The sequence below is a fragment of the Rutidosis leptorrhynchoides genome, chromosome 5 (genome assembly GCF_046630445.1).
Source record: "Rutidosis leptorrhynchoides isolate AG116_Rl617_1_P2 chromosome 5, CSIRO_AGI_Rlap_v1, whole genome shotgun sequence".
NCBI classification, from domain to species: domain Eukaryota; kingdom Viridiplantae; phylum Streptophyta; class Magnoliopsida; order Asterales; family Asteraceae; genus Rutidosis; species Rutidosis leptorrhynchoides.
In genome coordinates, this window is record NC_092337.1 from 47,319,761 (window position 1) to 47,332,021 (window position 12,261).

General features: G+C 34.8%; 2 protein-coding genes across 2 annotated transcripts; both read right to left on the reverse strand.

The window, feature by feature from the left end:
• Positions 1–1,544: 1,544 nt before the first annotated feature.
• LOC139848593 (transcription repressor MYB4-like) lies at positions 1,545–3,327 on the reverse strand. The gene is made up of 3 exons (XM_071838319.1): positions 3,192–3,327; positions 2,971–3,103; positions 1,545–2,241 (listed from the first exon to the last, which is right to left on the reverse strand). Exons 1-3 carry the CDS (start codon positions 3,325–3,327, stop codon positions 1,545–1,547), a joined length of 966 nt encoding a protein of 321 aa, XP_071694420.1.
• Positions 3,328–4,309: 982 nt separating this feature from the next.
• LOC139850587 (DDT domain-containing protein DDR4-like) lies at positions 4,310–10,295 on the reverse strand. The gene is made up of 12 exons (XM_071840147.1): positions 9,637–10,295; positions 9,426–9,536; positions 8,481–8,567; positions 8,343–8,380; positions 8,176–8,257; positions 7,415–7,521; positions 6,985–7,135; positions 6,377–6,469; positions 6,178–6,298; positions 6,039–6,081; positions 5,754–5,945; positions 4,310–5,486 (listed from the first exon to the last, which is right to left on the reverse strand). The coding sequence occupies exons 1-12, from the start codon at positions 10,000–10,002 to the stop codon at positions 4,661–4,663; spliced, it is 2,217 nt and encodes a 738-aa protein (XP_071696248.1). The 5' UTR covers positions 10,003–10,295; the 3' UTR covers positions 4,310–4,660.
• Between the last annotated feature and the right edge of the window lie 1,966 nt (positions 10,296–12,261).

A 12,261-nucleotide genomic window follows, 5' to 3' on the forward strand; every position in this document is an offset into this window, starting at 1 on the left:
AGTCAACATGCAAGTTACCATTAAAATTTTCGAATTTTGGCAGATTCATATATGTAACTTTAAATGGTCATATCTTACTCATTTCTAATCCGTTTTCGATGAATTTTTTTTTCAAATTTAAGTTCTTTCAGTTAGCTTTCAAATGCAATTGGTCTCATACAATAATATTGAGTTTAAAGCCCCGAAACAGTCCATCAAATACGGACTGTCCAGGCTGAAAAAAAATTCTTGAATGAAAAAAAAAAAGAATTTAACCCATTTTACATTTTGCCAAAATCCAAGATTCAAATTAGTATTTAGGAAACATAAAACATAAATCATGATACTTGTTTTGCATGTTTTTTATGCATGATCATCTCCAAGAATCATGCACAACGCATCCATCAAAACTAAATATCATAAGAAAAGTTTGCTAAAACTTGTACAAGATGGCTCGGATACCATTGTTGGAGTATGATACAAATTCAAAGCGAGCGGAAGCATTTTTAAAACTTTACAAAATCATACTCTTCCACGGATCATTGTACAAAACTTTAGTAAACAAAACAAATTAACGAAACTGAACAAGAGAAGATTAGAATACAACCTTTGTAGCCCTTTTGAAGATCGAATTTGAAAACCCAAAGAAGAGTTCCTCTAAACGGTAGACACCCAAAGTTCCAACCTTGCTTCGATCTATACCTTCTACTTAACGGATCTTTTCTTTTCCTTATTTCCATCAAAACCCGAACCCAATTATAAAGTATTTTGGTTACTTGAAAATGAGAAAGAGAAATAGCATTTTGTATGTGTGTTTTTGTATCTCAAGTTACATATATATTTTCAATACCAAGACTTGGTATTATATAGAATAAAATTGATACATATAATACAAATATAAAGATTTGGAAAGATTTTAAAAGATTTGCAAAATCAAATCTTTATATAAAATAAGATTTACAAATCAAATCAAATCTTATTTATATCAAATCAAATCTTATATATTATATAAATTTTGATTATAGTACAAATCTTTATATAAAATAAGATTTACAAATCAAATCAAATCTTATTTATATCAAATCAAATCTTATATATTTAGATTTGTAAGTATATGTACACACATAAAAAAAACTTACTTAATTTATTAAACCATTAACTAATGATTAATAAATTAATTTCCGATTAGAAGGTATATCAAACAATTTACGATTGGCCTTTGTGTGTGACCGAATAGGATAAATGGACTTTTATTATTTAATGTCATGGGCATATCTTCGGAATATATGTACCACAGTCAAACCACGATCGAACCGTAGCCAACCCGAGAACATATTTCTAACAGCATAGAGGATTGTGAGTTTCAGTGATATTTTCAACCTTAGTCCTTATATTCCAATAGAATCAAGGTTTGAAAACAGTTGCTTCATGAAATGGATTCACTTAAGTACATGTTAATAGTGAACAAACTTGCTAACTATTTTTATCCGTTAAGAACTTTATAAATCCCACCTATATCTTGATGGAACAAACCACTATTATTTTAAAACCACCTATATCAAGAACTAGTAATACGATGGTTCTCCCAAAAGCCCGTGGAAGTCCAAGAGCATGTCGTTTTCGCCATCCAACATAGCTTCAACAAATGATCCATCACAAGTTTCTTCTATAGTTTCTTTAACACCATTAATCAATGGTGTGTTACCCTTTACTAACTCAATCCCTCCTATCGCATCAAACGTTATTTTTTCGTCGTTAACATTGTTTCCATCTTGTACGTTTTCGATTAAAAAATCGCGCCAATTAAACGTTTGTTGTGGAGTCATTTCATTCACGGTCGAACAAGTACTAGAAGAAGATGAAGATGACGCCATAGAAACATGGAATTGTGTAAGGGTGATGTCATGGTTTGTTGATGAGTCGTTGACATGTCTAATGGCTTGAAGTTGAGTTAAAAGATCAAACGAATCGGTTTTGATCACTTCTTGTGGTTCCATTTTCACATTGTTGTTGAAACTTGGGAATAATGTTTCGGTAGGGACTTGTTGGATTTCTTGATTTGACATGAACATTGTGTTCTTGCTAGTTCGGGCTCGTGTGAGTCCACTAATGTTGCCGTAATCAGCGAGCATTTGAGAGAACGGTCTATGAGTCACTGGATCGATTCCCATTGACGATAGCTTCTTCTTTAGTTTCGTGTTCCAATAGTTCTTCACATCAATATCTGTTCTTCCTGGTAGTTGTTGTGCTATTATAGGCCACCTAGAAAATTAAACCAACCATACAACATCAAAACCCTAGCTTCCTTGTTTTTGTGTCATTATTCGATAACATCTAATGTACCATATGTTATGATATTTTCCTTTTATGTTGTTTAGTAAACAAAATAAAAGAGACGTTTTAATAAAATTGAACCATAGATACGGATGTATGTTTGTTGAGATTTCAAATATGTCTGTGGTTGTAAAAGTTGTCCCTTTATAGTCGCGAACAGTTCGTCCACAGAGGGTGAGTCAGGGCCTTATAAGATCATGCTGAAAGGCGTAGTCAATGGACACATGAGAATATTCCTGTACTATCTTTTGTTGGTCCTGAGGGGCGGAGGAGACTAGGTTAGCCGAAAGAATAAGATGGCTATCGGACGTAAGGTGACCCTCCATTTGCAGGGTAAGAGATTTTGAAGTGTCCGGCCAATATTCTACTAGGATAATTTATTTGGTTAAAATTGTCACAAGTTCAATTTTAAAAGTCAAAGTCAGATTTATTGGGTCAAAATGTCAAATACAGTCAAAGTCAAATTTGGTCAACGTGTCCTCGACTAGTCTCCAACTTATCTGATTAGTCCCTATAATGTCCTGATAGACTAGTCCTGACTAGCGACATTTACAACCTAATAATATGTCAAAATCTAAAGCTCTAGTAATCCGAAAACACCTAATTAATATAAAAACCATAGATTTTATAAAAGTAAACGAAGGGGTGTGAGTGCACCTGCTTCCTATAGCAGAATGAAGCTTGATGATCAACTCCTCTTCTTGTGGCGTAAAACTTTCATGCGTTATATGCTCATTCTTCGCAATGCTTGTTTTCCTAGATCTACAACTTTTCGCACATCGTTTCAATCCTTTTCCGCACAACAAAAACACAAACATTAGAATCCGAGCATCAAATTTTTGCACGAATGCAAATATTCAAATCTAGAAGCTAATCACCTGGTTTTCTAGGAGTCTCACCTTGCCAATTACTCGTAGGTTGTTTTGCTACGAACGCAAGCATTTGTGCATCGTCCTCTTCGGTCCATGATCCTTTCCTCATATTGATCTTATCACAACATGGAGGCCTTACCATGATTTTAATTGTAAGTTGGATCAGAAGTTACCCAAAAAATAAAAAAGATTGCATTATTGGTTAATTATGTAAATAATCTAATTATAGAAATGCTCAAGACGATGAACTTAAAAGAAGGTTTGATTAAAGGGTTGAAGAAAAGGCAAGAAAAGCATGCTCGAATTAACTAAAATATCATGATAAAATGACATCTACTTAAAAAATTCAAACGGATTCACAGGAAGAGCAAAAATAATCGTATTTTAAAAAAGTTTATAATGATAGTAGCTCAACTATATAGATAGAAAGAGTCTTGAATTAGGCTCATATTGAGTTGTTTAAGTAGTTAAGTATTAGATTAAACTAATTGCAAACTTAAATTATTGATATTAGTTGAATTTAAGAAGGTGGAAGCGAGTTTTAAATGTGATTTGATTAGTTACAAAGTCATGATTCAACTAATTAACGGGAAAACTAAAAGCCCATTTCGTGCCAAGCTCTACCGTCCACCATTTTTGCATGGGTTTAACAAACATATTGTTTGATGTTTAGAATGTAACTGTATTTTTTGAGTCTAAATTGAAAATGCTTATTTTTAATAATATAAAATTTATAATTAGGTGATTAGTTATGACTTTTCTACATGTTTTTTTCAGATATATGTATGACTTGCTTCAATTTAAGACTGACTTGGTTCAGACGACTATCCGTTTTGCAAACAGTTCATCATCACAATATACTCGAACAAACCACTTATTTCTACTTTGGTGGGCTTCTAATTATAACCCAGCTCTCTTTATTGGCCTGTATGTGTCTTTGTTGGAAGTGAGGAACCATGATTATTCCAATCAACCTTTCCAAAACAACATTTAACCAAGAACTTTTTATTATTATTATTATTATTAACTAATATAATATAATATATATGCAGTGATACTACTATTGGGCCTAATTGGGCCACTACTTATACTCTATTTTTAAATTATTATAATATTCCATCAAATTAAATATGCAACATCTTCCTTTGAACATAAACAGGCTATGTTAAATGGAAATGCAGAAATGTAGTAAGAAATTAGTACACCTTTCAGTAAGGAGGGCTGCTGCTAGTTCTAACTACAACTAACACTTTGGTTTCTAAATGCTGATTATATCAACAAAAATCCTCAGAGACAGACAGACATGTAACAAAACATCTCAAACATAAAATTGGTCCTCCTACATCGAAACCAAAAGCCTCTGTTCTCAGCTACATATTACACCCCACCGAAAAATGACTCACCGATTCACATAGCAAACCAAACCACACACGAACATGGCTCGCTTAAAAATGACTCACCCGATTTACACTGTATCAAAAGTTATCCGTATCATCGTCCTTTATGGACCCATCTTCAAACCCAGAACCCGGTGCAAGCTCATTCAAATCAAGAAACCTTCTTTTTCGTGCACCGTTTTCAAATTCATTTTCATCCGGGCTATCGTCTAACTTCTTTTGTTCTTCCTCTTCCATCTTTTGGTGTTCTCCATTAACGGGTTGATCATTCTTAATCTCTTCATTATCATCATCATTATCATTATTAACATCATTATCAATATCATTATTGTCACCTTCAGTATCCATATCCATTTCGTTATTGTCATCTTCACTATCATCATCATCACTCGATCCCATCGAAAACCCGGATTTCTCACTTTTATCAGAACTATTCGAAGTCCCGGGTTTTGCTGATTCGGGTTCCGAATCAGAAAATTCATACTGTTTATAATCAATCCGGTTCCGAACCGCTCGTCTACTTCGTCTGGGACCCGTTTTGACTTGATTGACCGATCTTAATTTCGTTTCACGTCGAGTACGTCCCGACAAATTCTTGAATCTTTTCGGCCTTTCTTCTTCGCTATCTACACTTTCACTTAACGACTCCTCGGCTTCATCTTCCTCTTCGGTGTTATTATCGTCGAAACGATATTCCTCGTCTCCCTCGGAACTACTTGACATTTTTCTTTTTACTTTTCTTTTCTTTAAATATTCTTCATCGTACACCGCTTCACCAACTATATCATCATCATCTTCTTCTTCTTCATTCTCGTAGTCGCTATCCATGCCTGCTTCGTTGTCTGAAATCGCTTCAACAAATTCTCGTGCAGAATAACGTTGTGGCATCTGTCTCCTTCGATTGCTAAACGTAAAATGAAAAGATTAGTTTAAGGCTAATGGTCAAACAAGTTGATAGGATTAGTAATACAATTGTTTTTCTTATGTGAAAAAAGAAGGGATCTTTATGGCAATAATAGTATCTATACACACACCAGGCAAAATCCATAGTGGGTCAACCCAACTTGACCCCATACACTTTGACCCGTTCTTAAGTTTACCAATTTTACTTCCTATAAAATTTAGCAACGGGCAATAAAATAGGAAAAGGTTGAAAGAGAAGGGAATACACCTGCGGTCCAATTGTTCGAACTTTTGATCCTCGTCGCTTTCGTAGTCGTTGAGGGAATCAGGAGACGGTGGACCGAACGTGGCATTATGCGAATCACGCGAGGAGGTCGAAACACCGACCCTTCTACCATTTATAGAACCATTGTGTCTCAAACCTTCTCTTCTCGTACTTGGTTCCAACGGTTGTTGGGCCCTACAAACGACACACGCACATCAAATCACACAATCACTTTAAACATAAAAATAGGGAATATGATTTAAAATAGTGAAAGGCAAGAACGAGTACTTGGTGCTTTTGATGGCCTCATTAATTGATCGGTCATAATCATCTGAAAAAATAGTAACATGCAATGGCTTAGTTTGATTAAACAACCAAACGTATTATATGATAAACTTGGCATGTGCATGCGTGTAATAAGTCTTACCGAAAGTGTACGACACTTGTTTTCTACCGCGAAGGGACCTGCCCGGACCATGTTCGTCGAGGATCATACCATTGAGAAGAAGCGCTTCTCGATGTTGTTTCTTTAGCAGTTTCTCTTTCCTCTGTTTCAGCAAAAGAATTAAAGACGAATTATGCAAGTTTTAGTTCTAATGATAAGGGTAAGATGGTAAATCAAGTACCTTCTGAACTTTTTCGATTTCTGGAAGCATATCGATTTTTAGTTTCTTCCCTAACGAAGACTCCGTTCTGTTTTTGCTAGAAAATAGTTTCTCCTGGACACCAGAACAAAGACGTGCCAATGTTGGTCAAGAGTATTAGATTTTTAATCAGAGATATTATGAGGTGACAAAAAGAGGGAGTTGGGTCATGGGTCAAAACGGGTACTTTCTAGTACATTCGGGCTAACCCATAAACACTTCTTTGTCTTCTCTTTTCTTAAGTGTATGCATATTTAAGTACAATGTTTCAAATACAAGAATGATAACTCACTAAGATAATAATCCAATCTTTGAAATATAGGTATCTGGTTGTTTTAAGTAATTCGAGTACACTTGGACAACTTTTGCCCTATTCCCCTTTTATTGAAGTTTTTAGTAATGTATTATCCATTTGACCCACTATAAGAGAAGTATAACCGAACTTGACCCAATTACCCATATGGCCACATATGGATCAAAATTGCAACCTTTAATTCTTAGATGCTTGTCTTTAGCTTGGCTGGTTTTTTACTTTTTATTGTAAACAAAATCAAAAAATACTATGCAAAACAATGAGTCATAGAACTTACAGATACATCTTGAAACTCGTCCAAATTAGTGGAAACCGTTTCCCATTGGTAAGAAGGAACAGATTGCACGTTCTTCCCTTTTCCTTTTTTCACCTCCACTTTTTTAATTTCACGGTACAACCTCTGCCCGATTATAGGATCATCTTCATACCTTCTCACACACAAATAACACACAATAAGAACAAACGAATGCACACACACACAAAAAAAACATCTTGTGCAAAGTGTAGTAGTACTAACGTAATTCAAGAAAGGTATTTTTTTCAAAATATCATATTTGCCTCTTAATTGCTGATTAACCATCATTCTTGAGAAAATGTGAGCAACGATCGACTATATTTATTGTTTATTAGCAAGCAAGATATCATCTACCGAAAAGCAAAGTATGATGGTTCGATACATAAATCTATAAGATGGATCGGTTTATTACCAGTACGAAACTCCATGTGAATCACCACCAGTACGCTCTTTACGAAATGCAGAAAGAGGAACACCGTTTTTGATAGAGTCGTCTATATAGCTTCTAATATCATCTTGCTGCAAAAATAGAGCCATACAAATAAATGTTAATGGAGAAAAAGAACAAGGAGTAAGCATATGTTTCAAGTAGTTAATGGACCAGGTTCAGGTTGATACAGGTTTTACTTCCATTATAGGATGAAAGGGTCCGTGTTGGACTGACCCCCAAATACTTTTTAATCAATTTCTTGATATTTATACAAAGAAGAAAAAAAACTAATAAGTTAATTATGATTAACAGGTACTCATGGGGATTATAAAGTATCTAAATGCATACCACCTGAGAGGTTATATGCATCATTAATACACTTTAACTGAGTTTCATTCCCATTTGAACTTTCGGCCCTTTTTTTTTTTGAACGGAAACTTTAGGCCCATTTAACCCATTTCTATTAGGTATTTTTTATTTGACCTGTCCGAGAAAAATAATTAACCGGTATCCATCCATTCACTAGTAAACCAATCGAAATTGCCAAAGTGTAATATACAAATAATAAAAAAGAAACGTCGATGTGAAAGAGAGAAAAAAAGGTTGTGACTTGTTGTGCAAAACGGCTCATACTTGTATGAAATGACGTTCATTCCTTATTGTTGCAAAAATAAATGTTAAATTTACATCACAAAGCCAAGATCGGTGTTTAAATAGTCAATCTCTCTTTAGGAAAACGTTACCTCAACACGAATATCACATAAGGCCTTCAATATGACCACACGAACACTAGGATCGAGTGTTTTATAAGCATCAATTTCGGCCCTGAAAAACCAAAAGTTAATGATTACTGATTCACTCCAAAGGTCAAATATTGGAGTATTATCATTGTGTTAACAAGTGAACCTACCCATGTGATGCAACTAGAGGTAAATCCCCTTCTTGAACCTGCAATGAAGTTTCACATCATTTTCGCACATGCGGGACGAAAGATACAACCAAATTGGTTAGCATCAAATTGGTTAACAGAATAAACAGAAATACATACCCAATGCCACCAATCACGTAGCTTTCTGCATAGGACAGTAACCCAAGTGTTTTGTCCCAGCGCCATCCGAGCAATTGGAGGTATTGCCTAAAAAGAAGGAAAAAAAAACAAAGAATAATAAAAAAGTGAGCATTTATTGTTTCAACAACATATAATAGCATGCTAAATTTGAACCAAGTTAACCAATTGAATATGAAAACTCAAACAAGGGCCTCACTACCAACAAAGAACCCATACTAGATTGCAAGCCAGGGCGGAACAAGATGGCTTTTCCAACCCATTAACCTAAAACAGGTCGATTTGGGCTTATAGATTACATTTTTACCTCCGAGATTTTGAACTGATAAACTTCAAAACCTTGGTTAGACGAATGATTCGGTAACTTTTATCAATAGTATTAATTTTTTATGCTTCTCCCAAATACAGAGTAAACAACATTACATAAATACTTCATCCAGCAAAAATCTTTTGTAGTTAGCTGGTGTATTTTATCTAAACCAATGAATATATACACCTAACAGTGACACCTAGGTTTAAATTTTATGCATTCTAAGGGAGTTTTTGAATTACAATTTCATTGTAATTATTCTGACTTGAGGAACCATAATCCAATCTAAATAGCCAGATAATTAGATTAACTAACAACACATACGATTAGAAAATTCCATTTTTATTTACATCAATTTCTTACGACTCCATACATGTATCTCAGAATATAACTATTCTAACCCTAAATAATCTAAAATTTAAGCAAACCAGCAAAAAGAAGACTGAAACTATAATGACATGTCATACTTCTATAAAAAGATGCAATCTTTTCATTTTAAAAGCCAAAACAAAAAAAATAACAGCAAACATTTCATAAGTTAACAAGAAAGGCATAATGCATACACAAAACAATAGATTCAAGATTTAACTTTTTAGTATACACAAATTTACACCAACCTTGAGCAAAGGAATATGTATTTCACCCAATGTACCATTCGGCGTGATCAAAGCTGTTTCGAGCTCTTCCACCGAAAACTCGACATTAATATTCAAAAGAGGTCTAAAAACCTGCAACATGGAATCACATTATACTACTTCACAGTTCAATAATATCATAAATCATTATATATTAACTAAAAAATACCCTTTTTGAGTTTAAAGTTCTTACATTTAAAAAATTAAGAATTGAAGCCAACTCCCACATAGACCTAATATGCCACCTAGGCAACTGTGACGTTTCCGGTTCTCCAACTAACGGAGTAATTACGTCACTGTACGGATTAGGCGGCGACGGCGGTGGCTCCGCATCTTCTTCCTCATCCTCCTCTTCCTCCGCCACTCGCCGCCGTTGTTTTCGCCGTACCTTCTGCTTCCGTACAGCCGCCACAACCGCAGCTTCAGCCGCTGCAACCTCATATATACGAACAGCAGAACGAGCAGTACATGCACGTGACGGCCGTTCTCTTTTCGCTACAACGACGTTATTGTTGCCGTCATCGGAATGGATCGGCGACGACGGTTGTTCGCCGGACATAGTCGCCGGATCTTGAAAAAGAGTGAGTAAAGATTGTGATTATATACGGAATCGATACATTTAAGATCAGAGATTGTGTTTAACTGGACTTGTTTTTTAAAAAAAGTTTGTATCTTTATTCAAAATTTGAAGAGGGTAGTATCACAAGGTTGAAAAAATTTGATCTTTTTTTGTGGGGTGTTGAGAGAATCAAGAAAAGGGGTAAATTTAGTCTGAATTATTGAAATGGAATAAATAGTGGGGGATGTAATTGAGGGGTTTCTTAAAGATAAAAATAGTGTGTAAATGTAAATAACTAGGGCAGAAAAGGGGGTTGTTTGGGTAGTGAGGAGAACAGTTTCTGTTTGACAAAAAAGAGAGTTCTTGAGTGAGGGGAACTACAAGTCTACAAGTGGTGATTAAACATCAAACGGCGTCGTTATGTTATAAAACATTGACATAAACCCAACTGTGTTATAGTTCAGTTTTAACATTACTGAACCCAATTGAATACCAGGTTTGACTTTGAAAGTCAGTAATGGATCAAATATCCATTTTCAGGTAACCAACCGGGTGAGATCATCTCAAATCAAAACAACTGAAAGTTGGTTACATTTAATCAATAAGTTTGATACTATGAGGTTGTCTTAGTTAAAAAAGTCGGTCACACAAAATAGAAGTTTGACCTATGTTTTATGCACTCTACGAAAAACAAACCAACCCTCACAAGATAGCCTAGTGGTTGGGCTTGAGTTCCTTGCAAGCAGTGGCGAGTCTAGTAGTATACATGTGGGGTTACGGACACTACTAGTTTGACAATTTTTAGTAGAAAATACTCTTTAAAATTGTATAAGACACCACTAAATTTAACCGCAAAATCCATACATTTTTCAAATTTATAGTTTTTCTTTTAAATTGTTTAGGAAACCACTAAATCTAACTACTCGGACACCATATGTTTTTCGAGTTTTAAGTTTTTTTGAAAGAAAATTACCAATAAAATAGCATTCAAATATAATTAGTAGTGAAAAAAATTTCGGGACCCCATTGCATTTTAATCCTATAATCGCCACTGCTTGCAATAGGTCTCGGGTTCGAATTCTAACCAGGACTAATACTAGTGGTGGCTATGGGTTGGAAACTGTTAGAAGTAATCATGTTAGGCTACGTACATCAGAGTACGATGTCGGATTACTCGCCCTCCCAAGTAGTCCGAACAGAAAAACCTTCTACCTTTTACGAAAAACAAACAAACAAAACTTTTAGTCACCCATGAAAGTTTTGAAGAACCTGTGGTGCTGTTGGCAGATTATTAACATTTCAAATTGTGATACCGAATCACGATGAAGCATCCAATCCAAATTGTTAATAAAAAGGTCGATCAACTGTTAAACTTGTATCATTCAACAACTCTTATATAACTGAAATCACTTCCATAGTTTTGAAATCACATAAAACATGTTAAAGCAAGCACACACAAACATATTAGGCAAGAGTAATAATGTAACAACAGTAAAACTGTTAGTGAGCGTAGATCGGATGAATATCAGAAACTTGGGGATGAATTGATTAACATTCATGGCCAATGCATCACCGTTGTCGCTCGTACGTGATCAAGTACGGCTTCTTCTTCAATAACCAAACATTAAGACATCATACACTTAAGGACATCATTGCTTGCATTATTTGTTTCCTAAAGCCGAAAAGACTCATTAAGATGTAACAAATCACAAGCGACAACTGGTGAAAATGTTGTCTCATTTGTCGCTTGTGATGTTGTTTGATAAAATCAAGCCGCATGAGGATGCTACAGAGCTCTTCTTCTTGCAGTATTTTATAATGAAGATCATAAATTGCGGTGAGACAACCATTGAAAGGATCCGAAACTAATCATCCGGACGATGTCCATATTGATTACAAACGAATTACAACAGTTGATAACATCGCGAGGTACTTGACCTCTATATGATACATTTTGCAAACGTTGCATTTATTCTTAAAAGGCAATCTATCTTTACATAAAAAAATTAATAAACTCGTCAAACATTTCTCGATATCCAAATGACCTAAACTGTCATTTACTTAATAAATGTCTTTAATGATCTTCAATGACTCGAATGCAACGTTCTTGTATCATGGCTTAAATGGTCCCAACTAGTATCCTTAATATGAGCTAACGCACAGCGGAAGTCTTAATTCATACCTGAGAATAACATGCTTTAAAACGTCAACATAAAGTTGGTGAGATATATAGGTTTGATGCTAGCAGCGATATAACGA

What these genes read in the sequence shown, in the direction of transcription:
- LOC139848593 (XM_071838319.1), bottom strand. Translation starts at nt 3,327, where the DNA reads ATGGTAAGGCCTCCATGTTGTGATAAGATCAATATGAGGAAAGGATCA. An exon ending in TGAGACTCCTAGAAAACCAG is followed by an intron (nt 3,104 to 3,191) that starts GTGATTAGCTTC and finishes TGTGCGGAAAAG; the next exon opens with GATTGAAACGATGTGCGAAA. An exon ending in CATTCTGCTATAGGAAGCAG is followed by an intron (nt 2,242 to 2,970) that starts GTGCACTCACAC and finishes TTAATTTTCTAG; the next exon opens with GTGGCCTATAATAGCACAAC.
- LOC139850587 (XM_071840147.1), bottom strand. Translation starts at nt 10,002, where the DNA reads ATGTCCGGCGAACAACCGTCGTCGCCGATCCATTCCGATGACGGCAAC. An exon ending in TATGTGATATTCGTGTTGAG is followed by an intron (nt 7,522 to 8,175) that starts GTAACGTTTTCC and finishes CTATTTTTGCAG; the next exon opens with CAAGATGATATTAGAAGCTA. An exon ending in ACAAGTGTCGTACACTTTCG is followed by an intron (nt 6,082 to 6,177) that starts GTAAGACTTATT and finishes CTATTTTTTCAG; the next exon opens with ATGATTATGACCGATCAATT.